Source organism: Thunnus maccoyii, chromosome 14 (assembly GCF_910596095.1).
Source record: "Thunnus maccoyii chromosome 14, fThuMac1.1, whole genome shotgun sequence".
In the NCBI taxonomy this organism is placed as follows: domain Eukaryota; kingdom Metazoa; phylum Chordata; class Actinopteri; order Scombriformes; family Scombridae; genus Thunnus; species Thunnus maccoyii.
Window position 1 is genome coordinate 15,123,606 of NC_056546.1, and position 26,897 is coordinate 15,150,502.

The following is a 26,897-nucleotide window of genomic DNA, read 5'->3' on the forward strand; positions in this document are numbered from 1 at the left end:
AAGCACTACTGACTTAAAAATCAGATAAGCCTTTACTACATTAACACAGCGACACTCCTAACAGTTTAGTGCGCCACTTTGCACCACCTATAGACAAAACAGATGTTTTTAATGATACATGTTATAATAATAAATCTCATAAGGCTCAGAGATCTGGGAGTCTGTTAACGGGGTTTAATTTAGTAAGTGATGTGGTATCAGCTGAGCTGCTGGTTTGAGAAGTTAGAATAGGATGATGAACCATTTGTCTCAATAGGCTGTTAATGAATATTCATATAAACCAGACGCGGATTGGCCTGCGTCCTCGGTGACGCACAGCCGTCCTCATTAAATATTCAAAGAGTCTTTCTCTGCCCCGCTGCAATAAAGGCAGATAGCGGACCATGGGGAGCAGGGGAAAACTTTTTATACTGACATGTCAGCGCAATGACTTTTGAGTAACATCTAACTGGGACGAGGCTCCCGGCGTGAGGAGGACAGGGCCCTTTGCGGGAAGAAAAAGGAGCACTTGGCATCTGCCGGGGTACAGGAACGAAAAGCAGAACGGCAAAAGAGTTGAGACCAGTCCAAGAATCAGCGGTGGAAAATCCAGCTTAGCCATTTGAATTGAAAGATGAGCTTGTTGTCTGCCATAGACACGAGTGCCTCCGTGTACCAGCCAGCGCAACTTCTCAACTGGGTCTATCTTTCCTTACAAGACCCCCACCAGACCAGCGCTTTTGACGCGTTCAGACCCGAGCCCAACTCTTCCCACCCGGATCTCAGTTTCAGCAAGACTCCCGCAGCGGCGGACTTGAGCTCTTCCCTGAACTCCAACTATCTCAACAACTTCTTTCAGCTGCAGCGGAATGAGGTGAACGATGGCATGCCGCGTAATTATCTGAGAGGTTTCAGACTGTGAGAGATTGTGTTTGAGTTTAGAGTTACTTTTTACTATTGTTAGAAACTGAGTTGGTTGATGTGTTGACTGTCTGTGCTGCAAATGTTTTAGCATGTACAACATAACCGCCATGATATTTCTTGTATGGACAGTAACTTCAAGTGGTCTTATTGAACCATCATTTTAGCACTTTAGGATATTGTTGAAAAAAAAAAATCTTCCTCAACAACATATCACAACATTTAGTTTTTAATTGGCCTGATATTATTATACTTTACAGAAGACAAGTAGGATATAAATACATCACTGAAATTGTAAGCCTAAATAAATATTGTTAGAGTATCATATTGATTCCACTGGTGGTAAAAACTGTATTAAAAGATTGTTTGGGAAATTGGGAAAATTAATTTGGGAATCTTATTAAAGCTTAATTACATAAGCTAAGCTCTTACTATATAGTTATATAGTTTTGACTGTATGGAGGATATAGGCAATTCCATTCCCTTTCCCTATAATGTAATTAAATAATAATTTGGGATAAATAAGTCTGTTGTTATGGATCATATTAAAAGTGAAACTGTTAATCAGACATGCCTCTGATCAAAGTGAGAGGTAATGAGGGACAGAGTTTGAAATAGATTCCCCTGCACGCCTCTGTCTGGAGAGAGCGGGCCACTGCAGCCTTTTGCTGAGGTCTGCTGTCTGTGACTTCTTCAAATAGACCAGGTTGTGCAAACAAAATCAATCCTTGTTTACATATTATCTATTTTGGTAGCTCTGTGTAATTTTAGGGGACAAACATGCTAATAACGTATGCAGGGGTGCAAACCTGATACTGCTGACCATACTGTGGAAAGACCCCACCACCACACCCCTCAAACAAATAGCCACATATTATGTGCAAATGGTAGTGTAAAGAATATACACTACACTTCCCTGTGTGTTGATTACACTGTAGTTTAGTTTCTTAGATCTGCTATGCGTTGGAAACACTAGTAGTGGATGGATGGTGTATTCACCATCTAGAGCCAGTGTCCATTATTATGGTAACCATAGAGGCCTTTTGAAGTCATTTAACATGAAACAGTCATCTGAAAATTGGGTGTGCACATTACACGCAATTGTGTAATGCAATTCAATCCGCATGAGTATAAAGTGTTTCAGACTGAGGGAACACACATACAGTCTGGAAACAGTTTAAGGGGTGGGGGGCATTTTGCAACTTACTCTACTGTCTACGCCAAGTAAAATAAACCACAGCAGAGATTTGATGATGAGATGAGTAATGTAGTTGTTTTTGCAGCAAAGGATCACACAACAGTCTACTTAATGTGAAATAGGGATATATGAATGCACTGGTTGTTGATTGATGCAGGGGACACCTCAATCTCAATTGATGACAGTTTTGTTTTAAATATTACTTTGTCACCCTTTTAACTTCGTTCCCAGTTTAAAAGACATATATTTTTATGTGACTTTTGAGCATTTATATTTCCCCCAATAATTGCAGCTAAAGATGGGAAATGTCATGTGTCATCTTTCCGTATTATACCGTTTGTTTCCATTCTGCACTGATCAAACCCTATAGCAGTTTCCTGTGCAATCCCATTTACTTCAAATCACTCACCTAGTTTCCATCAGACACTCACAGCCCTGGTTTAAACACAGCAGTGTGTGACTGCCCCCTGCGGTGTCACGCCGCAGCCCTGAATCTGTGAAAACAGTCACAGATCTGCTGCAGTTGTCCCCTTCACTTTGACACGCAGGACATCAGTTTTGTGTTAGCCATCGCATGCATACGCATCCATCGCCACACATATAACCACACAACCTCTTGCTGAGTCTCTCGCTCACTCACTCACTCACTCATTCACTCACTCACTCGCTCGCTCGCTCGTTCACTCGCTCACTTGCTCACTCGCACACAGACACACAAAATAAACAAACCGTCTCACCCCACCATTAGCAGATGTGTGTGAAATCTGTTTCCTTTGGGCTGACAGTAGGAGGTTTGAAGCCAAGCTGAAGAAATGTGAGGGTCATAAATGGAGCAAAGTTTCTTGTTTTTTATTTGTTAAAATAAGACTTAAGTGTAGCGAATACACAAACATGTACATTTCCACAAAGAGTGCTAATACAAAACACAGTAATAGCTAAAGCTAGCAGAAGTAAAACTCATGGCAGATGGAAAACTTGAGAAACTACAGAGCCGTAACGCTTGATTTACAGTGACTAGATGTAATAAATGAACATGAGTCTTGAAGCTGGAGCTGGTTAGCAAGACAATCTCACAGCCTGCAGATAAAAATTTGGCTTTCGGCCCTGGCCAGGTTGCCAAAACCAAGGTTTCTATGCTGTGCAACATTAGACATCAACAGGAACATCATTTCCCAGATGCAAAACAGTGTCCCAAAAAGAGGCATGACATTCAGTGATGAGAATGAGGTTATCCGTGGATTTCATCATGCCTACGCACTCAATGACTCACTGCACTTGCACTCAAACATTTGTTATTAGTGCAGCTTAACTATTGATTGTCAAGGCAGATAAGTAAATAGTGAGACTGTTTGTGTAGCAGCTTGTCGACAGGGGTTAATTACCTGACCATCTGAAATACAAGCTTCTATGCTAAAACTGGAATAATTTAACCCAGAGGTCGATTCCTGTCTGTCGTGGCTGGATTGTATTTGGACAGAGGAAGATATGAATGAGAAGGGAAATGAGGGACTGCAGGCTATGCTCTCCCTGTTATTAATATTCAGAGGGCATCTTCCTGTGAATTCACAAGGCCAGTGGCATGCATTGCTGCGTTCTGTGGCTCCGAGCAGACTGCAAACACTGACCACGGCTAGTTTACCGCCAACAGTGCATGGTGACATTGCTGATGTTCCACAGGCTGGCGAGGGAACATGCCTCCCATCTTGTTTACAATGAGTCATCCTCTGTGAAGTCCTGTCTTTCTCTATGGACATGCTCAGTACTTTTCCAGCTCATGAGCACAGCTGGGCCTCTCGCCAGATGTTCTGAATTTAATGAGAGAAATGATCTTGGAGGAGTTTTTTTTTTTTTCTTCATTTTTTTTTGCGCAACAGAAAATAGAACAGAAAGCACTCAAAGGAAATTGGTGATTAATCACAACATCTCAAACACTCCAAACCAGAAATGCAATATTTTATGCGATACTGTCTTGTATGTGGTACTGTGGTCACATATATGTCAACAAGTCACACTATATATAACTCTGAGAGTTGGGAGTTGTATGTAATTTGAATGGGAAGGCGCCCCAGTGTTGTACTTTATGTACAGAAGATACTTGACATATGTAGACAAAGAATCAGAGATTAGAATTTAACCTTGTCTGATATTATTCTTATTTTATAGGCCTTAAACAACAACGTGTATAAGAATGTGTCACCCTATGGCTCCTTGAACAACATCGTGGATGGACTCAACTCTCTGACGGACCATTTCTCAGACCTTTCCCTTTCTTCAGAGCCAAGAAAGCCCAACAAGAGACCCCCACCCAATTACTTATGCCACCTGTGCTTCAACAAGGGCCATTACATCAAAGACTGCCCTCAGGTAAGAAACATAACACACAAGTATTACATAATCGACTCCTCATATGACACAAGTATCTTACATCAACAATTTTAACCCCCTGTTGTCGGGTACACATGTTGTTCCACTGATGTTTTGCATTGCGTTATCTTGGTGTTAATGATTGATGTGATTTTAGACTTCTTCTGTGTCTTTTCACTTGGTTCATACAAGCCAATGATGGCACTAAAAGCTGTGCTTGCCACAGCCAATCCCTGTCTCTCTCTCTCTCTCTCTTTGGCTTTGGTCTGACCTACTTGTTAAACAGGCTGGCCTCTGTCTTCTGTAGTCATGTGTGTGAATGTGTGTGTGTGTGTGTGTGTATGTGTGCGTGTGTGCATCTTAACTGCAATATCATTAAACTACATGTTGCAAGAAACCATCCGTTATGACCATGATACATAAACTTGTTGGGCTAGGTCAAGGGTCAAAACTATCTATCTTTGCACTGATTCATCATGGATCTGTGGATTTTTAAGAGTCAAACAACCATGAAAAAATATTGTAACAGCTATCTTTTCTGCTTTACCTGGTTTCTTTACATGTAGCCAAATATATTATATTAATCCATAAAGTTAAATTCTTCTGCTTTCCTGGTTTCTCTCTGATGCAGTCTATTATGATGCAGGTTTTTGTGTGCAGCAACAAATCAACTTTGAGGTCTAGCAGGGAGGTTACGTGCATGCTAATGTGTGACTAATGTGGTCCCAGCTGTTGTCATCTCCTGAAATCTAAACTCATCTTGCAAAGCATCAGGAGAATTTTAGGTTTTAAATGATCCAAGCTTATTTACATTAAATGAAGTCTGGGCAGAAATCTCTCAATAAGAAGAAGAAGGTGCTCATCTGACATGATGCTCCAGGTAATGCAGGTGTGCTGTCACTCTACATCTAAATGTAAATGAGAGAGAAACTTGTCAACTTGCTTATAAGTTACAGATGTTGTGTTCATGTACAATAACTATAGCATAACCAAAGTGATATTTTGTGGAGTTTTCAGGAGTTATTGAGGAAGGAGTGAACTATAAAATTAGTGTGGTGGATATGTCACTGTGGTGTTATATGGCGCCTTGTAAAGGCAAACTGGGACTGTGGCCTAAAGGTGATCTGATTTCACAGAAGGGACACAATGGCATTTTGCCTCTGAATTGTGGAATTTTTACATAAACTTTTTTTTTGTTGGACTCATTTTCCTCATAATCTCTCTCTCTCTCTCTCTCTCTCTCTCTCTCTCTCTCTCTCTCTCTCTTGCCTCTCCCTTATTTCTTCTCTCCCTTTCCCTGGGTGAGGTGCCTAACTCCAGCCCTGAGTTTCTTTTGCATGGAATGGTAATGAGGAGCAGATGTGAGATTAAAATGCTTAGACTCACTTTATGACATATGATGACTGGTCTCAGGAGGTCTGTAAAAGACCTGTGTACAGATGAAATATCTCCTGGACAGCTCCAAAGTCCAATGTGTGGGAATTAGATCATCTATTGACAACTCCAAAGGGACTTTTGGGCAGTACTATATCATGCAACATGTAACTTTTGCCTTTGTTTTTCTTTGAAGTAATCCTGAAGTTGTTGATGTGAGCATCAATCAAATGATAGTTATACTCAACATTGGCGCAAGTGTACACTAAGTAATACATAGCCTTGTATGTTTATTATCTTTTTCACACAACCATATTCCTAAAACCGTATGCTGTGTCATTTTAAAACCGATCATCTTCAGTGCACCATTTTTAAACGAAAAGGCTCCTTTTCAAAACTCCTGTGACATTAGAAAGCGTGAAATCAGTCTTGCTATAGATGTAAGCATTCAGGGGTGGAACTCGAAATTACACTCAGCCATCTTCTGGTTTATATTTCAGCTGGTTATTAAACTGCCAACAGTAACTCAAATTATAGCAACGTCTCCAAACGGCCTCCACACCTACACAGTTCATCACCATCTCAGTTATTTAGGTCTCTCCTGGGTTTTTTGCCATAAATTTACCTTCCATTTGTGCTACATCACTTACACTATTGCCCAGTCACCTGTCATTGCATGCCTTGCCAAGGATAGTTAAGCCTTACTTAACCAGCTGAAGACCCAAATAACAGATGTGACATACATCTTACAATAGAAACATGAGTTTATAATGGCAACAGTATTCATCTTATCCATTACCCAAGACTTGTGTCATTCTCCAAACATACTTTTTTTTTGTCCCACATTATCATATTACACTGTTTTGTGTCCATGGAGTGTCTGGTGTCTGCCTGCACTGGAATGCTTTTGAGGATGAATGTGTCCCTACTAATAGTTTGTCCTGTCCTGAGGTGCTTTGCCAATGAAAACAGAGGCTCCTGCTTCACAGAACGCTGCTGAGCTTGTCATCCTGGTCCAGCACGGAGAACCACACTGATGACATGTACAGTCTCCCTCTTCTACCTCACCTCTACATGTTTTATTGTGCTGTTTTGTCTCATGGCTTTTATTATTGAGTTTAGGCAAGGGTTACTTTTAATTTGACATTTATCTTAATTTAAAAGGCAAGGCTGGTGATGTTCTATATTTTTCTTATTGTCAGTAAATCCCATAACTAACAATTAATTGATCCTACTAACACGTATTAGCTGTGTATCCAAAGCCTGATATAACATGTAGCATATAGTGCCAAAGACCTCCTCTAGTGTCCAATTACACTATTTGACATGTTCCTTCATTCCGATGAACGTGGGCACTGTAGTTTTGTATTTTTTTTTTCTCGAACCACCCGCTGCTATAAGCACTCCCAAGCAACACATGTCTTAATCCATCGCTGAAAATAGTCCCCAACAAATGCATGATTGCATGACATTTTTGGTTTTGGTCTATTCATGGGATTTGTTGACAACAAAAAGTAGATAGAACAACAGTAGCCTAATCGTTTGAATACAAGTGCAGACATACTGTCCACCTGCTTCGCCTTGTTTCTGTTCTTTTTCAGCCTCTGTCCATCATGCACTACTGCCTTGCAATAAGCTGTTGTCATTAAGATTTGGCTCGAAAATAAGTATGGTTCATATGTGTCAGTTGTATAATTACTGTTGACTGAATCAGTTTATTTTACAATATACATTTAAATTTATGGCTCGAAAATAAGTATGGTTCATATGTGACAGTTGTATAATTACTGTTGACTGAATCAGTTTATTTTACAATATACATTTAAATTTATATATTGTCAATGTTAATCGTTTTTTTATGATATAAATATCTATGTCATGATTTAAAACCACCCTAACTCTACCAACATTGACCTTCCATTGCTAGGTTCAGAGTGAACAAGAGTTAGGCAATTAAATAGTTGAGGTTACTGAAGTGTTTATGCATTACTTGAATTTTAAGACCTATTTTTGTTATAACATGTTAATATTGGAACCACTCATGGTCGTGGAGGAGGCTTCTGGCTGTGCTGAGTGAATTATTTTTCAGGGAACTCTTGGTAGTTGAGTGAAAGCCACAGGCCTGGCAGCAGCTGCCCAGTGCTCCCTGTCATGGGGACAGAGGTGTTATGTAAACTGGCTTTTATTCGGAAAATGAGGTCGCTCCCCCAGTTATGAGCAGAATGCCCCTCACTGCCACGCTTTGGCTCCCTTCCAAGATGTCTTCCACTTGCACTCATGATTTGGTTCTGCTCATCGGACTAATCCTTCCAACAGTTGGCTCCACCTCTGATTTGAGTGATCAAAATGATGCATCGAATGATATATTCTTGCTATATCTCCCTGTTGGACGATTAACTCATGGAAAATGTCTTTGCTGGAATGCAGGTTTGTGGGTGTGTGTGGGTGGGTGCTGCTGCTGTGTGTGCTGGTCTGTGTGTTTTATGTGTGTCTATGAGCTACAGTGGACTCCTGAGTTAACATGTCCCACTCTTGGTTGTAATGGATTCCCCTGGTGCAGTCCCTCAGAGTTATAGTTTCCTGAGCATCTTTTTTTTTTTTTTTCTGAGAAATATTCAAATATGTTGAAACTGGTAGTGTACTTATTTTTTTCATAAAGCTTAAAAGCCAAAAATACATGACATAGTATTCATCATTTCTACTGCTTTCACCTTTTTTTTATTAAGTGTTTTTCAATAACATGACATATTTATTACTAATGTGCAACAATCAGAGTTAAAATTTGGAAAACTATAATATTCAGAAACCCCTGCATCATCAGGACTATATGGGTGTGGCTTTATATTTAATTGACAGTGACCTGGCAACATTAGCTAACAACTAGGAGCACAGAGATACGTGACATCATCCCACCCACTTCAAACAAGTGAGAAGAGAACAGATAAAACATAAAATACAGTAAATCTGTCATGTGAACTAACCAAAGAAGACTTTATAGTCATGTAGGACCCCATTGTTCATAGTAGGAAGCTGACTGAGAAAATAGGTTTTCACAGCCTTTAAAGCAAGAGTTCAAGATTTCATAGAAACACCTCTAAAGCGCTCTAATTAACAGGTCGTTTAATCTGTAAAAATAAATGAAAGAAACAGAAAAAAGACAGGTTGTGGTTTTATTGGGAGATGCTAGTTGGCATATTTTTTTTAACCTTTGGACACAGCCAGGCTAGCTGTTTCCCCTTGTTTCCAGTCTTCATGCCAACCTAAGCTAACCGACTGTTGGCCTTACATCTAAAATGGACAGACATGAGAGAGGTATTGATCTCTCAGCAATAAAGGGAACAAGTGAATTCCCCAAAATGTAGAACTATTGCTTTAAGGGTCACTGTAGCAATGAAAAAAACTGCTTATATTGGACTGCTGCATCTAAATATTTTAATTGCTTGGATAGAGACCAATGTAAAAAGCCACTGATGACATACTGTATCCAGATTTGTCTTTTTTGCTCTGCAAATTTGATTTATTATGCTTTAAACCGATGACTTCTCTCAAACATGGAATGTTATGTATGTATCCATCTGTTCAAAAGATAAGAGACGGCAGATAGAAAGGAAGAGCAGGACTAAGAGCATCACAGTTACTGTGTTGATCAGAAACACATGAAGCCCATTGATCCACATACAGAGCCTTCTTTATCACACCAGGATAATGCGCCTCTTGTTCAAATAGTTGTGGTGTCTGTGGAATGTGTGTATATATAGCATCAATTTCAAACTTTACTTTTCCTCTTGAATTCTCTTCTAGTTATCTCTGTTGTGATATTTTTCTTGGAATATGAGAAGATAGCGCTTGTTAACAGTCAGAGATATGTTGATAAGGAACCATTCAAGTCACTATACGCTGTTGAATGAATGAGAAAACAGCTTGACTTTCTGTTTTACCTTAACAAGTGCAAATGCCGACATTTCCTCTCATCTCTGCCCTTGTCAATCAGTCAAGCCTGCGATTTGGCCTTGTCTAGCATGTATCTGATTGCGACCATATGCCAATTACTGTGATGGGCCTCACACCTCAAGTGGTGGTAATTTCAGCAGCAGTCTGTCCTTTGTGACAAATGGTCACCATAATCTCCCATAACAGTGTCAACATGGAGACCTGAGGCGAGCTGTGAAGTGAGGGCCTCTTCACACCCGAGGCAAATCACGCTTTAAGTGATGTGTTACTTGCACAAATGTGTGCTTTTCCTTTGGTCGTGGTGATAAACTTAATGACATGCCATCATTGCAGCCCACTTTGTCAACCATAACAAACATCAGCGGATGTTGTTTCGACTAAACGTATTTGGTTTTAAATCTTCCAGTGTTTGCATTTGACAGAGTAGTAATCCTTTTCCAAATAGGCTTGCAGTCATGCTGGGATAATTGTGCAACCACTTTGTTTTAATATGTCGGTTTGTTGTTGTACTAGGCAGTGGGGGTAGAGTAGTTGGGGGGGGATAATGTGTCAAATACACATTACAAATTTATAATTTAGCTATGTTACATCCAACAGTGTCTGTGTGCTTCACTGTTGGAAAACACGTGTTTTAGTCCTGTGTTTGCACAATTTCTTGCAGCTCTGTTAGTAAAGTCTTAATTGAATCAGGTTTTGGCCCGTGGCTTTTCAGTATGCATCTTCTCTACCTTTTCTCTAACAAATCACATTGTCAACATCATTTTGTGTATCCGTAACAAGATTTTAGGGGTTGTAGAACAAATTAAAAAAGGGAATTTGCCTGAGTCAAGGTTTTAAGACTGCACAAATAGACCTACCTGCAACAATAAACATGCTCAGATTGTAAATGAAGATAAACTGCTTATTAAAACTCATTATAGAGTAACAGTAACACTGGCCTGTATTTTTCCTTAAATTAGCAAGCATGTTGGTTATGGGTACATTTTTTATTCATATAAATGAATATTTGTTGGCTGTCACATTCACAGCTGGGGAGTAGAGTGCTCCTATAGTGCTGCGCTGTTGGTTGTAGAGTAATACAGTGAATCAGAAACAGTTTAAGTGTCTTGCTTGTAGGTGACTCAGTAGTTGTTGAAGGAACTCCCTTCAATCGCAGGGAGTTGAATTTGTAACATAGCCTGTAGCATCCTTTAAAAATTAAAATTTCCGATCATTTTTCTGTTATTCCGAGCACAAATACTCCAGTTTAATATTTCTGTGTGCAACACAGAGCTGCTCCACCTCAAAACTCTGGCAAAACATTTGTCAACTTTTGTATTGGAAACATGATGTTAAAATGTCTAAAATAGCATTCTATCCCTCTTTGACAGTCAGTCCAGTGCTGATTAGTCAATAGTTCAACAGATTATGTGGGCTTAACGTCGCTGGAAACATTACTGTAGCTGTCCCCTGGAGACTAATGTTCCTCACAGGAGAAAGAACATATATCCTACATCTGTCCTTTAGCTTTTCTAATCTCTATTTCTTCTCCTTTCACTGAAAGATATCTATAGTGAAATCATGTATTTACATTTTACTCTGCCTCCACCAGCTGTTTTCTGTCTTCTAGTCTTTGTTTCATTCCTGCTGTCTTTATGCATCCTGCAGTTTGTTAACCCTGTCGATAAACAATCTTTCAACACCACAGTCACACTTCAGCATTTGTCATGAGAGAATGCTTCACATTTTACCCCCATGATCTCTGTGCCCCGGGGCCAATTGCGACACGGCTGCAGTCATTTGCTGCGGCAGGCAGTTCGGATGTTTCACCATCATGGCATGGAGCACTATTGAATTTGGCTGTGTCGGACACAGAGAGGGTATAGTTCGAAAGCCTGAGAAGGGCACAAGAGAGACAGCGAGCCAACGAAAGGGGAGTGAGGGCACTTCCCCTGAAAGGAAATCAAAGTTAAAAGAATGATAAAAGTGCGGTTTCCTGCCAGCTGGTTTGTGTTCTGTACAGAAATCCCATTCTTCCTCTCAGTTTTTGCTGAAACAACAATCGCACCGCTTCCTGTTTTGGTAACCGTGACACTTAACCCCATCTCTGTGAGTCAGCGCACTGTTACATTTACCACAGGCAGGTAAACTCACAGCTGCTCCCGGAATAAATGTTAAAATATGGTGAAATGATAATGGAAACTTCAACTAACTCATCATCAGGGGGGGAGCTGTATGAAGATACAATATGCTTTCTCCTTAATGTCAGCTTAGCCTAAGTTAAAAGATACAGTTTAGCTTTTTTTTTAAGGGAGGCTAAGCTGACACTAAGCCCATCAGTTGTCTCATCTCAAATGGATTAGTCTCACTTCATTAAGTTTGCACCTCCTATCATCTGATTAGTCCTTCTTTCACACTCAGACTAAAGGTGCTTTGTCTAAGTTGTGCTAAATGATTAGTTTTTATTAGCCTTGTCTGGCGAGTTTCTTATATAATACTCTTGATTGTCTTCCTGCCACACCGATGAGCCATATGCAGGCTGGAGTTAATAAAGGAAAATAAACAATAATGTGTTTGGGGCAGTTGCCCGTCACATTGCTTTATGTAAGCTATGAGAGAAACCAGGTCAGCACTCATTTTAGAAGCTAGTTATGCTCTATCTTTTTTATTTCTTACAATGTGTTTGCAGATTTCCTTTGAAAATGCAATATTTTACCCTTCTGCTGAACACTTAAAGGATACGGTAACATGACCGGCAATGACTTGTACAGTAACAACACTTTGGCTTGTGTTCTTAACACAACTGCTGTGTCACTGGGGTCAGCAGCCATACACAGAGGCCTCAGGAACCAGAACAGGATGGTTTGCCTTTCACTGAGGGAGGGAGGTAGGGTTCAGAGGGTCAAAGGTCAGAGTTTCACTACAGCATGATGTCCTGTTAGCACACCAGGTCCAGAGGGTTTTTTTGGCTTATATTAAATGCTAATGTTATATTATGTCTGTCTCTGGTACAGACCATATACAGTATTTAATGCTCAAATCAGTATTGTCAACCTCATATAGTATGTAGTATATGGAATTGATCACTGTTTCTCTTTGTTGTCTGTTTGATTTTGATAAGATGAGATTAGATCAGATTTTTGAGAACTTTCTTTGTGACATATTAACCAATTTTGCAAGTTTTTTGTCTGATGTACATGCAGTTTGGGCTAAAGTGCTGCTAACCAGACTTCTTTTATGGCTGACAGACACTGCAAATTTAAATCTTTCTACAAGTAAAATTGTGATTTAGTTACTTTACAGTTAAAGGCATTTTACATTAGACATATACATCATTTTCTTCGCCCTGGTGGTCACAGTAATCTCATTTCTCTCCACTTAAACTCAGAAGAGAGTTAATGAAGTTAGAGGATGAAAAGGACTTCATAACAGAGCCTAGTTCCATACACCAAACCACCAGACTCATACATCCACATCAGCCTGGCAACTAAATTTCGTGCTTATCTCCGCTGGTCGATCGGTATGTGGTTGAACTAATTGCTCCTCGTAGCAGCACCGATTCTTGTCACACGTGAACAACAGAGATTCTTCCGTGATATGCTGACGGACAGACAGAGAGGACGGACAAGCGGACAGACAGACAGGCAGCGACGCTGTGAAGCTGCGAGTGCTGGCACACAGGACTGGATTTGGTGTCAAGAGATCAGGGACTGACACTGCTGGCTTTGTGTTGTGCTTGAATGGGCACCTTAGGGAGAGACTGTGGTTCTGAATGGGCACCATTGGGGAAAGCCCTAGTGGTGGGAATGGAGGCTGGTAATTAAGGCAGTCATTGTACGCCCGTAGGATCTGCTAGACAGAGAGGTCAGGAAGGCAGGCCTGTATTGTTCCCCCAGCAGGGCCCTCACTGCATCACAGTGGTGCGTCAGACTCAAGTATGTTTGGATAGAGCCTTGGATCTTAGAGAAGGAGAGAGAAAAAAAAAAGAATTACAACAACAAACCACACAGGCGGCCCTATATAGTCTGTTTGTCTGTATGTCAACATATAGACTATAGGGGCCTCTTCTGTGGTTTTAATTTTGTAACTGTTTTGTTCTCTCTCTTTAAGTATCTTGAAGTCCTTTACTGGCAGGCTACCCAGGAGCTCCAGCCCTTCTCAGGAATCAGGACTGTGTTAACCGTAGATTACAGCACAGTTGTGGTCAATATGTGAAGCCGGGAAGCAGGGGTGTGTGTGTGCTTAGTAGAGGTACAAGCTAGCTCTACAGTGTGCTATAGCAGCAGTGATGTGCTTTGAGTTTTATTTATTTGTACAAAGTTAAGATCAATCTAAGGAGGTGAAAATAAAAGAATGTGCAGATCATTATTCATAACCTATATTAGATATTCTATTCTATTCTGTCACAATGTCAGAAATATATACATTATGTATTAACAAAAGCTAGATTTATAGGACAGAGGTTCAACCCTTTTTAAACATGTTCTATGTGACTTTAAAAAACTAATTTAGAAAAACCTTTCATTACTAAGTATCTCTATATCTTATTGCATATAAGATTGTTGGGGGAAGATGAAAATTAGGTAACTGTCTGGTTGAGTGAAATTGTGAATTAATTTGAAACATGAAATAACTTGGAAGATTTCCCCTTATTTATTGTATCTTGTAGATAAAAGTACAAATTTGGAAAACAGTAATATTATAAAGTGTGAGAAATAAAGGTGCGGACAAAAAGCACTTGGATGAGGAAATTGTTATTCAGGGTTGTAGAAAAGGGTTGCAGGATTAAAATTAAGGATAAATCAACCCTTCACTACTCACTGTTCCACTTGCAGGGTGCTAGTTCATAATCATGCTTGTGCAAGTTACATGAATATGAACATGTAATATGTAGTAGTATAGTCGATTAGACTCTAAACTCTAAAGAGTTAAATAGGCCACAGCATTGCGATTTGTTTATAGTTTTGATGTGCGGTTATCCCAGTTAATAAAGTATGATGACAGTGTTTGTGAACAAAATAACTTACTCCAATTATACCACTAGAGTTGCTTATTTTCTTACTGTCAAAATGTGTTCTCTCTAACTCAAGTTTAATACACTCATACAGTGTTTTTTTTAACTTTTGAGTGAAAACTGATTTTGGGGGACTGTCTCTTTACATAATGTAAAAAATAACCAGAATTTTATTTAGAAACTTCGTCTGTCACTCCTCTCTCTATCTGTCTACGCACTGCTCTCTAGTGTTTCGGGAAGTTTCTGGCAGGGATGAAGACTGGGGGGGAGGTGCACCATGGGAATGTTTTTACAGGGTGACCCCTGATCTTCCTTCCAGTCGTAGCAAAGGGCTCTGAAGGCTCTATGTCTGTCTCTGCTCTAACACTCACTCAGGCAGGTTACCAAAGAGACAGACAGAGACTGTGTGAGTAGCGACTGTCCTGTAAACAGATAAGGCTTATCAGGGATGTTGGAGACATGCTGTGTCCAACAGCTTTTCTTTTTCATAGTGTCACAGCAGACTCACAGTGACAAACAGCTATAGCCACTACCTGTCAACATATTTTATATTTGAGGAGTTATACAGAGAAAGAGCCTTTATAGCAAGACCATTTAGAAGCCATGTAGGGCCATAAGTCCAATATAGCATTGACACCAAGTGACACTGAGATTAGCAACACACGTGCACAGTATATCCGGCATAGTGACAACTTATAGAAATATACGCACACGTATTCACAGACACATCCGCTCACATAAACGACAAGCATTATGCAGTACATCCAAACATAGACAGCAGTATATGAACTTCCTGTGTTGGATGACAAGATGTTTTGTGCACCTCTGTATGCCCCAGTCTGCTACCCAACCTGCTCTTGTCATTCACTGGTCTGGTAACCTAACGCTGCTGTGCAGCTGCACAGCTCGTTGGGCTTAGTGGGACCATGGCTAAGTCCAAGGCTAGGAGAGGGCAGAGGGGAAATTCACACCCACGGCCCCACTTAGCATTAGCCCTTAACGCCTAGTAAATATGGTAAGTGTAGGTATATGGTAAACCTATCCTATCTCAGCGGAAAGAGAAAGCTTCCATGTCAGGCAGGTATGATGATGGAACTGAGCTTCTGGGTTCAACCAGGACACATTCCAAGGCCCAGTTGGCCCATACTTGTGTTTTCTATGAATGAAGCATGAAGAGAGAGAAAAGTTTCTGTCAAAAACATCAGCTTTAAAACAAAAGAGTGTGTTATTGGTATGAAGCAAAACACCCACATGCTTGACTCTCAGGGTTATCCATCAGTCATCCGAGAACATAACACTGAGATCCGTGGCCAATTAGGGAAGCTGGGTTGTGGAAATCTAGGAATCTGGGAATAGGGTTTTGGCAAAGAGTGTGCTGGCATGGTGATATGCCTCTGCAGCTGTCTTGGACATGAATGACGTAGGTCTGTTACTGAGGAGAAAAACATGCACATGCACACACATATGCACATGTGCCTGCTACATATAGCCTGCATGCATTATATAGCAAGCTTGTGCAAAAAAAAAAAAAAAAAAACTGTTAGGAGGAGTAAGATGAGTATTCAGAATCATAGTAATGGTGTTTTGTTGGGGCACCAATGAAATTTAGTCAATATATTTGGAGGAAAATAAATACTATCTCATTATTTGGATGGGCAAAATCAAACATAAGCGTATTAATTGTCATAACATTTAAATCAGTTGCTCACAACAACACATCATACAAGACCTCCACCCTCAGTTTATCATAACAACCAGAAATTGCAGGTCACCAAGTTTCATTTGTTAGCAATAACATCATTAAAGATGACTTAGCTGAGATTTGTTTTAATCTAAATCAACAGATCAGCATATTGTTATGTCAACTTTGCCTTATTTCCACGGTAATTGAAAGCTACATTGTTCCCTAAAACTAGACAATGTTTCATGATCCTCCTACTAAGCTAAGCCACTGACTGAAAATATACTGTCAAAAGTCAAAAACACATGGACGTCAGCGAGAACAAAAGTCTTTTGGAGGAAGTTGACAATCTCGTGTTTTAGCTCTGCCACATGTTTGTTGTTATTGCTGCAGGAGTGCGGCAATCCTGCCTGCATTTGTTTGCTTTTTGTTTTATTTGAAAGAGACAAATGCTAATAGAATGGAAACCATTAGGATTTCATGAAGCAGTATACTGTTCTTGTAAGTATGCTTCAGCAATTTCTAAGTGGGCATTGATGACAGTTAAAAGCACAAAATACCTTTTTTGATACTTTCTGGCAAAGCGTCTCCACTTATCTACATGACTGATAGCTGTGGGATGTTTTATCTTCGGTACAGCTGTCTTGATTTACCTTTTCCCTGTGTGATATCACAGCATGTCAAAGAACAGACTAAACATAAGTGATATGCCCGGTACTGTTACGGGGCTTTGAATATGGGAAAATGTTAAATGTAGACACTCGTTTTGTTTTAAGATCATTACAGAAAGAATTTTTGTGTGTGTGTGTGCTGTGGCACAGAATCAGTCTCTTGAACACACAAACGCGCAGTGCACTTACACTGCCAAGCAGAGGCCATTTCCTAGAATGAACTATTTTGGCGTCTCTATGGGGCTGGAAATGGACTTGTGGTTATTCTTTAAAACAGTTGGAGTGGTTGTCCTCTCAAAATCCTCCCCTCTGTATCACAGTGAGATAACAAACCCATTTATAAAGACTTGTGACCTCAGTGGTTAAACCTAGAAAGCCACAGGGAAAAACGTTTAACCCTGAGCATGGCTCCAAACTTAAGATATTCAGCTCCAGGTCATTTTGTATGCATTACTGTACATGTTATATAGCGTATACTAACACGCTTGGTGATAGCTGTTTTCAAATAGCTGTGGATTAGATCATTTACTAAGATTGTCATGGTTGCATTTTTTATTTTTCTCCATCTCTGTCCGCTACGCTTTCTGTTACACATTAGATAAATGCTGCTATAGACTTTATGAGCAAATACCTCACAGGCATATTTAGACCTGGAAACAACTGGGATGTGCTATTGTGAGTAAACTGCTTTTTATAGTGTAATGAAATGTCAAGCACATATGAATAGCTAAAATAAAGAGCTTCTAGAATATGAAACCTTTTTAAGAATAGCACCCTGACCCACATGGGCGCAGTGCCTGTTCAGATGAGTGCTAGTTGAGTGACTGGTGATGTGAGCTCACATACCATTCTCCGACTAATGTTAGACAATATCTCAGTCAGTGAGCCTATTACATAAAGATGTTTGAATATCATAGATTGACAGTTTACATGTCAGTTGGTTTTTGAAGTGTTACATATGTACGTGCACATACATATTTTGCACCCAGTTGGAGGAAAGTGTTAGTAATGGCCTCTTGAAAGTAGCACTGCTGTGCAAACACTCTGCTTGTCACCATGCGTACAGTTAATGAGGTGACTTGAGTAAGCGGCTGTACATTTAAATGGTTTCAATATCTGATGAGGTTGCCTTTTTTTTTTTCCGCTGTAGCTCAGTAATACACAAATCACTGGGCAGAGATGACAAATTATATGATAGAAACATAAATGTCTACTACCTCTACTCTAAAATACAATAGAAAATAAGTGGAAGTGGTAGGTTGAGTTTATCATGTATTAAAAATGTGTTTTGGGATTATTAGTGTATCAAATTTGAGCTTTATTTCAAAAACAATTGCAGCTAATTTTAAGACACTATGGTTTAAAAGATCATTATTTCATGTTGTATAAATTAAATTGATCTGGACATCTAATTTCTTCATTTATTTGATTTGTGTAAGTGTGTGTGAAAGAAAGATTTATGACCATGGTGCTATACTGTGTTGGGACAAGTCTGTATTAAAGTTATATCTGTAGGATAAATGCAGGCGTGCACATGCATCTGTGCGCTTTCCGTTACAAGTGTTAGTGTGTGTACAAGGCCAAGTGTGTGATCGAGGTTATGTGCAGTACATGATTGTGTAATGCTGTAGTTTATATTTAGAGACAAGTGTACAAGATAAGAATGCTTATCTCAGCAGTTGTAGATGCAAAGCAACTGAAGGAATATGAGGTAGTTCTGAGCCACCATTATGTCCAATCATGCTGTTGCTGTTTGAAATATTATTAAATAACACGTGTGCCCTTTGTCGAGCAAACTAAAAAATATTTTCTGATTATTAACTCAGGAAAATAAATAATCCTATAATGCATGACCAAAATGAAAACCACATCTTTTTTTCTGCTGTAACAGGTTGGAGAACCATCTGCAACACTCTGTGGTGTGTTTACAAGCATCATAGTGTTTGCCTAAGTGTGAGGTTCAGTGTTTAAAAGCCCCATGAACCACATCTTGGAGGTTTCAGCTGTACTGAAAGAGACCAAACCACATGATTAATGGATACAAGTTTACTGAAACACAAAAGTTCAAGAAATATTTCCTTGTCGTGTCTCAGAGAAGGATCAGGCATGATTGATGCTTTGATCTTTTTTGATGTTTCACAGAGGAGAACCAGTTCTCAGGTTTAAACCACATCCAGGTTCCTGCCTTGCCCCCATGTAGCATTCAGCAGACGGCTGAGGCTAGCACGCTAACTGAAACCACATTAAAGCAATTAGAAGTCTTATCAGAAATGCTACGGTTAATGAGCAAACCAAACAAAAACTCCAAAAGACTCAAAGCTAACATTGTGGACTGAACCCCATCCGCTGTATCTGTAAATCTATCTCTTTATGAGCCGCGGCCAAACCAAATACAGATCCTGAGATGAGGACACAAGAGCAGACACAGATATGTGCACGGACACACTCGTGCGTGCTCCACACGCACACGGAAATGCAATACACACAGGTTTGGGGCTGGTTTGGTTTTCTTGTGTTGCTCTCTGAGTGATGTCCTGGGGGATGCGGGGAGGCAGAGCGGGGCCTGAGCTCCTCCGCTGCTCCTTTGTTTACACTGATGGTTTCCAGATGCGAGCTAGTGATCGGAGCGCTACGGAACGCTGGGGAGCAGCCCAGCAGTTTGGGGCCCGCGCCAGCAAACCAGGATTATGGCAGCTCTATTTGGGATACTTGAAAAACATGGCTTTGTAATAACTCTAGAACTGATTCCAAAGGTTGAGAGAGTTTGTAAAAAAATGTGATCATGAATTATCACTTTGCACATGGTGATCATAAATATAAAAGAAGTGTCACAAACATTGTCCTCACTTATTGGGGCGACACATGCAATGCACAATGACGTCTTAGGTCATTAAGTATAATTATTAGTCACAAAATGTAGTCTTTGATTAATTGCATCTGACTGTAATTAACATATTTGTTTTACTCAGTAATTTGACTTGACTGTATATTTCTTTAAACAGGCTCCAGCTAAGCCTTTGTTCTGATGCTGATTGCAAATAGAGATTTTGCACCCTATAATTTCCCTCAACTTGCTTTTCTGTGTCAGCCACAGTATATTGTCCGTCTCCTCTTGCGCAGCCTTGTTCAGGGGAGATTGTTTTTATAAACAGAGGTGCATTGTGCTCGAGCGAGGGCAGATTTATCACTTAAACAACACACCTGTTCCTCCCGTCACTTTCAGCCTCGGCCACTTTTCTTTACAGGCGTTAGAAAGAGACAGCTGCACCAGCAAAGGAGCCCGTCCAGAGAGAGAGAGAGAGGTGAGAAAGATGGCAGGGAAAAAGAGAGAGACATACAAGAAAACAGTGGCTGTATTTAGAGCTTGTAGTGCATGGTGGGATTGATAAACAGTCCCTGTAATGCACCTGGCTGAGGTTCTGGCATGGGGTTAGGCTGTTTAGTCCAGCAGCGGAAACAGCCAATAAAAAAAATGCTTGTTCCGTGTGCAATGGGACACAGCTGAGGTGGTGACAGTGTCATTCTTGTGAGGGACTTGAAGCAGTGGCCATCTGCACGCTCTCACTTGGCCCTCAGTTCTGACTGATAGGCTGATGATTGCATCCTCAGCTCTTTATTCTGTAGTCGCTGTGATGTCAGACAACGCGGGTAGTCAAGGGCGCTGGAAGTAGGGGGTCCAAGGGGCTGTTGGCCCCCCCACTTCACCCTCCTCCCACATTCTTTTAAAGTCGCGAATCCCTGTATCTCCACAAATGCCCCTATATTGCAACACTTACGGTAAAAAGACATTTCAATCATTCCCGTCCACTCTAAGACATTAGGTAAAATAAAGCAGGCAAAGAGGACCAGCTGATGTGCTGCTCCAACTTTATTTCTAAGTGAAATGACCATTTCTTGATTGGACGCCACACCTATAGGCAAAACCCATTTGGCACGTGCAGGCAACCAGCCAGTCAACACACACGTTTAGAAAGTTTATGTGAATTGGTTAATTCATGATATCACATTAAAATGACAAGTATAAAGTATTTCCTTTTGTAGTAAAGGCGATCAAGGTACTCCCAAAGTTTATTTTGGCTATTTTAGGCTATGAATGACATTTTCACAACAGCACGGCATGTTAATAATTTGCGAAGGTGAAGCAGTAGGAAAGTAATGTTTTTTCCTGATTTATCGTTGAATGTGGATTTGGGTCATGGCTGCTTTCAACACAAGGACAACGTTAACATTCCTATTGCCTGCTTGCTGTTACTCAGCCGCAGAAGTGTTATTGCCCCGTAAACTCGTAGTTTGGGGTAATTGAACAAAAAAGCTTGTATCTGATCCCACAAGCACTAGTTAGTGGCTTTGTGTTTGGAATTATACTGCCACCTTGTGGTGGAAGCAAGCTATGGTTACTCCGAAAAAGTTTAGTGAGAGTCTCCGGTCTATCTACTGCTACGCATATACACACATAGACACACACACACATTTTTTGGCTCCCACACTTCTGAAATGAACCCGGTGCCCTTACGGGTAGTGATAGTCAAGTGGATAAGATGATTTAATTAACACACAGTTTACCAAAATAGACAACACTTCCTGATTGACCAGGGTCAAAGAGTGGAAATACTGTTTGGTTTCAGTCTCCGGTTGGCATGTAGGTGGGGATACCCCATAGTGATAATGCAATGAAAACTATGTGACTTTTTTTTTGCATATTTTTCACGTTTCACATCCGAACTGCTTTGATGTGGTCAAACCAAACCCAACTGTGTGCTTAGAATTCTTTGCTACTATTATTTGCCCTGAATGACCCAACAAAGGTCTCTACTCCTTGTGGTGTGGTCTGACAAACAACCTCAGGCTATTCCTTTTACAGTGTATTTCTCTAAGCTGAATGGGAGGCGTATGTTGTGACTCACAGACCTGTCTGGGTCTCAGCGATAGTGTAACTGCACTGTGCAGCGATGGGAACATCAAATCATGCCAAAGAATTCCAAGTGATCATAAAAAACATCAAGTCTGTATACTTTTGTAAGGAAGAGCCGTGGGTTAGACTTGAGGGATTACTCTGTTTACGTCTTCTAAGGTTTATGTTAGAAAATCCATGTGAGTGAACTAATACAGAATACACTTGTTTCCTTTATGTTGCACTTAAGGCTTTTGTTTTTGTCTTTCTGTAAAATCCAATAAACCATCATTTCTCTTTTCTAGTGTTTAGGTTGATCAGAAGAAACTGTAAACATTCAGAGACATCGCCTGCATCATTCATATATAACCAAGCTGTATTTTGCCAACAGAAGACCCTGCTTTCCAAATTCAGACCAGAAAAGTGGTTGCATACAAATACCTCCAACCATTTTCTAAAGCCTCAACATTGTTCTACCCACCAAATCCCTTGTTTTCTCATAGAATCAGACAAAACCACTGAGAGTCATTTGACATTTGCATAAAAACTTGAGCTTTATTGTCAGCACTGTCTGCTTATATTTGTTGTCTGTGGACTGACTGTGGGAAATATCTGGAGCCCAAATCAATGGTAGGTAGATGTCTCCTCTAAAATGTCAAGAAAGTATGAAATAACATATCCGCAACCTTGAAAATAGTGGTCTCTCCAATGATTGCTCTTAGGTTTGGCTCGGAAGGGGTGTCTAATATTAAACCAAGGCTAACCTATCCTGTTGCTGGAGACAAAGGCTTAAGGGTTCAGGTTTTGGGCGAGTGCACAGTCTGATGTCTGTCCACTGGTCGTTACTCTTACCCTGGAATGTAAGATCAACACCAATGCAAAATCACCTTTAGGCCTCAGACAGTGGTCTGGACTGGATTTTTCCAGCGGTCAGTAAGAGACATCTTTTTATGATTTACATTGGGGCAGAATTTCAAAAATGGTTTCATGGTTAAACGATATTCAAACTGCAATTTCAGAGATGGATGCCTGGGCTGCATACCTTTTAATCAATTTCACGTTATTACCTGAATTACCCTGAAAGACATCACAGTGGGTGTTGTCTAGACCGGGATCATCCACTTAAACGTATCTCTCTCTCTGTGAATTCTGCAATTTAAGCGCAACTTCAAATTCCTAATAGTGCTCTGTTTTTACACCATATGTGCCTTAAAAATCGACCCCCACCTCCAGAGACTCATCTCCACATTCCTCCACATGATAATGAGTCCAATCCACTGTAGTTGTGGCCAGAGCTACAGTGGTTAGTTAACACTGTTTTATCCCCTCACTGCCCGCCTCTTCTCTCTCTCTCTCTCTCTCTCTCTCTCTCTGTTTCTGAAATGTATGGCCTAATTGAAAGCAGAGCAGCGATTTTACGACGGCTCTCAGTGTTTCTCGTGTTCTGCCCCTATGGAGGCCATCTGCTTTGGATTTAGGTTTCCTCCTCCTTCTCTTTCTCTCAGTTTCTCCTTCCCTTTCTCCGCCCTCCTGAGAGGGGCTGATTGGAGGGTCTCTCCACAGTTGGCTCGGATGACTGTGGGGCCTGTGGTATTTGTCCACTTTTCTTTTTCTGTGTGTGTGTGTGTGTGTGTGTGTGTGTGTGTGTGTGTTTGTGTGGATGTTGGGAATCTGATTCTAGAGCAGCAGGTATTTAGACCCCCTTCGCTACAGAGTCCTTCAGGAGCAGGAGGCTGTTTGGCATCCAACTCTAACGTTAATTCCCTCTCTGCCTTAACGAGGATCTTACTCTCTTGTGCCTCATTTTTGTCATCTTTTTCATGTTTTACTGTCTCTTGCTCAGCTCTGTTTATTCTATTTAATGCAGTTTGTGAGCTCATTAATCCTGTGATATAGGCCATGGAATGATCTGTGTCCTTGTAGCAGGGCTGAACTCTGAGTGGGAGTAGTGCAGGAAACCGTGCGCTGACACTTTCCAGTTGTGTCTCAAGAGTAATGAAAACCTGTGGATGTGGAATTTGTTGAGAGTGTGTGTCTGTGTGTGTGTATTTGTGTCTGGGTGTTAAAGGCGGCAAGAGGAGAAAGAGGGATTGTGTCAGTGTATCTGTGTTTGCTTGTGCCTGTGTGTGGCCGTGTTTTTTCATTGGAGATTGCATCAGTGAATGTGCGTATCACATGTGTGTATGTGGTACATGCTTCATTTAACAGTTCACTGACCCGTAGTGTGTGTGCGTATGTGTGTGTGTGATACGAGTCCCCTGCTGTGATCTGGACCAGAGGAGGATGTGGTCAACTAGTTGTGGTTATGGAGCCACACTGTCTTCTCTTTGGACACTGTCCTCTTCACACACACTGACCCTTATCTCAACATGCGGGGCTCCAGCCTCGGGGACATAAACAAACATTGACTCAGAACGAGCCGGCACTGTCAAAGTGATACGACAAACACTGCTCACCATCTCCTGGCACGGATGCCATCAACCGATTTGCTGTTTCAAAGCTTTGCTTCCACTTGACAGACACCTAAAATGCTCTAAATGGCACGGATATGTCCATTTAGCTCTCACCTTGGCACAAGCTTGAATGGCTTTATTTGAACAGTGCAAAAGAAAACAAAACACATCCTCCCGTGTAGGCTCATCTCCAGAGTGTTGTGTGGTGTGATGACGCAGTTCCATTAAATTAGTCATTGCACTGTGTGTATTGTGAATGGTTTGTAAATGTTGCATTAAAGGCAGCACAGCGTGGTTATTATCCTGGAAATCAAGCCCAACTAAAACATTTACTCAGTCATTCTAGTGTTTACAGCTGAGGGTTTTGATTTGTAATCCACTGCACCAATGTTAATGGAAAGGCAGACCCATTATGTATGGATGTGAAGAAAAGCTTCCTTCGTTAGTTGATGACCTGTATCTAGCACCGTATCTCTCAGGCTGCCTCCGCTGGTAGCGGTGGCACAACAGCCTAGATGTTCTTGTGACATTCGTTCCCACGTGTTTGGGTGGTCAGTACAATGTGCAATACCAACTGTGCCTGTAAACTTAATGACTTCAGAACTTAAACTCACCCAAGACCTCCACGAGAGGCAGCATGTTGCAATAGCATGACAACAACTGACCACAATGTGAGTACAATTCTAAGATTTATAACTAAATGTCCAAATAAGTTCGGCATTACTTTGCAGTGCACTGTGCACAGATGTGACACATTTTACATAAGAAATTGCTACTTTCACTCATGTGTTTAGTGAGTTTTCCCAACTTCACTCAATGTATAACTGTCTATCCTAATAATGTCAAATGATGTCATTCAAAAGCAGCAAATATATACATTTACATGTACGACTTTTGTTTGCATTTGAAAACTACTAGACTCCCTCAGGCAATAACAAACCAAACTAATCGTCAACACCGCATCTACTTTTTCATCTGGATTGGACAGATAATCCATTTGCTGTGTGCGCATTAGGAGCAACTTTAAATTGATTGCTAAGGGGTGTTTTAGCTGATCTGAACGCACTCAGCTGCCGACAGAGCATGACGTGCAGCCAAAGGCTAAGGCCAGACCCCGGACACAGCATGGAGTGGGAGAGGAATGGTCATGAGGAGGATGAGTGCTGTTTCTTTCCTGCTGAGTCCTGGCTGCAGTATTTGGGAGAGTTTTTTTTTATATTTGAACAAACAGCTGCACCAGAAAAATGTCATGGACTATGTTCAAATTTACAAATAGATAACTAGGGTTAAGTTTAGACCACCTGTGGTAGTACACCCAGTATTCTGATCATAGTGGATTTTCAAACTTCAGAATATTCCATTTTATTTGATTAGATATAATAATGGTTGGTCTTATTGTAGCAGAAAGTGCTATATTGTGGAATTTGGGTTTTTAAGTGGGAATGGTTTGAAGCTGGCTCATGTTGTAACAAGATCATTTGTAGGAGAGCATCCAAACAAAATGTTGCCATGGCTTTGTCTTCTACATTGCCCATTGATTGCATCAAGACAACCCTGTCAGTGTATATAGACTGGTGTGATGCAAGCCAGCAGAAGTCAGATTTTCCAGCCTGTGTGCTGTCACAGTGGGAGATGCAAAGCTGACAGTGGGGTTGAGGTCATGCTGTTGAGGGGCCGGGTTGAAGAACAGCCGCTCATACTTAGCGTTGGCTCGCTGTTGCTGATGCAAAGCGCTGACGTCTGTTAGGACAGTGCCAGATGCTGCTGATTAAAGTTCCTATTACTCACACACGGGTTGGGACAAAATAGGGGAAGACCAGGGATACAGATTGTACCCCTCCTCTCACTCTCACTGGCCCATACCCCCTACATCCTCCCCGAAATCTGCAGCCAATGTTAAAGTGGTTATGAAAACAATCTGCAGTCTTGCAGGGAAATTAGGAGTGAACTGGACAGGTCTGATTTCATTTTGTGCGCAGAGCATTTCCTAACTTTCTGGAAAGCTGCCACCAGTTACATGCTGTGCATTAAGATTATTTCTTTCTGTCATATCAGATTTCCATCAGTGCATGAAAGCATTTTCAAAATTTGAGATAAAATACACAATTCACTGCTACTCCATTTACAATGCTTATCATCTAAATGGAGGGATTCTGTTTACCAAAATAACTACTCCAAGGTTTATAATGACTGTTGCCAGGCAAATGCAAGTTCTGGGATGATTTTTCTGGTTTTTTAAATAAGTGAGCTTCAAATTGATAATGACAAGCTCTGACAAACTTACTAACCGGTGTACATTTGGGTTTCTTTTGGCAGCATGAAGGACAGTTTGAGATTTGTCCTTTTGTGACATCAGCAGTAGGTTTGTTTGTGTGCACATGCTTTTAGGGGGAAAAATGAGTCCTTTCCCCCAATGCTGCT

The 26,897-nt window shown here is 40.7% G+C and overlaps 1 protein-coding gene across 1 annotated transcript in view; it reads left to right on the forward strand.

The window, feature by feature from the left end:
- The first annotated feature begins 364 nt into the window (after positions 1 to 364).
- The window catches only part of zcchc24 (zinc finger, CCHC domain containing 24), a 35,807-nt gene continuing 9,274 nt past the window's right edge, over positions 365 to 26,897 (forward strand). Inside the window, exons 1-2 of the mRNA XM_042434404.1 lie at positions 365 to 853; positions 4,262 to 4,462. Coding sequence (XP_042290338.1) covers positions 614 to 853; positions 4,262 to 4,462 — 441 coding nt within the window. The 5' untranslated portion in view covers positions 365 to 613. The remainder of the gene's footprint in view (positions 854 to 4,261; positions 4,463 to 26,897) is intronic.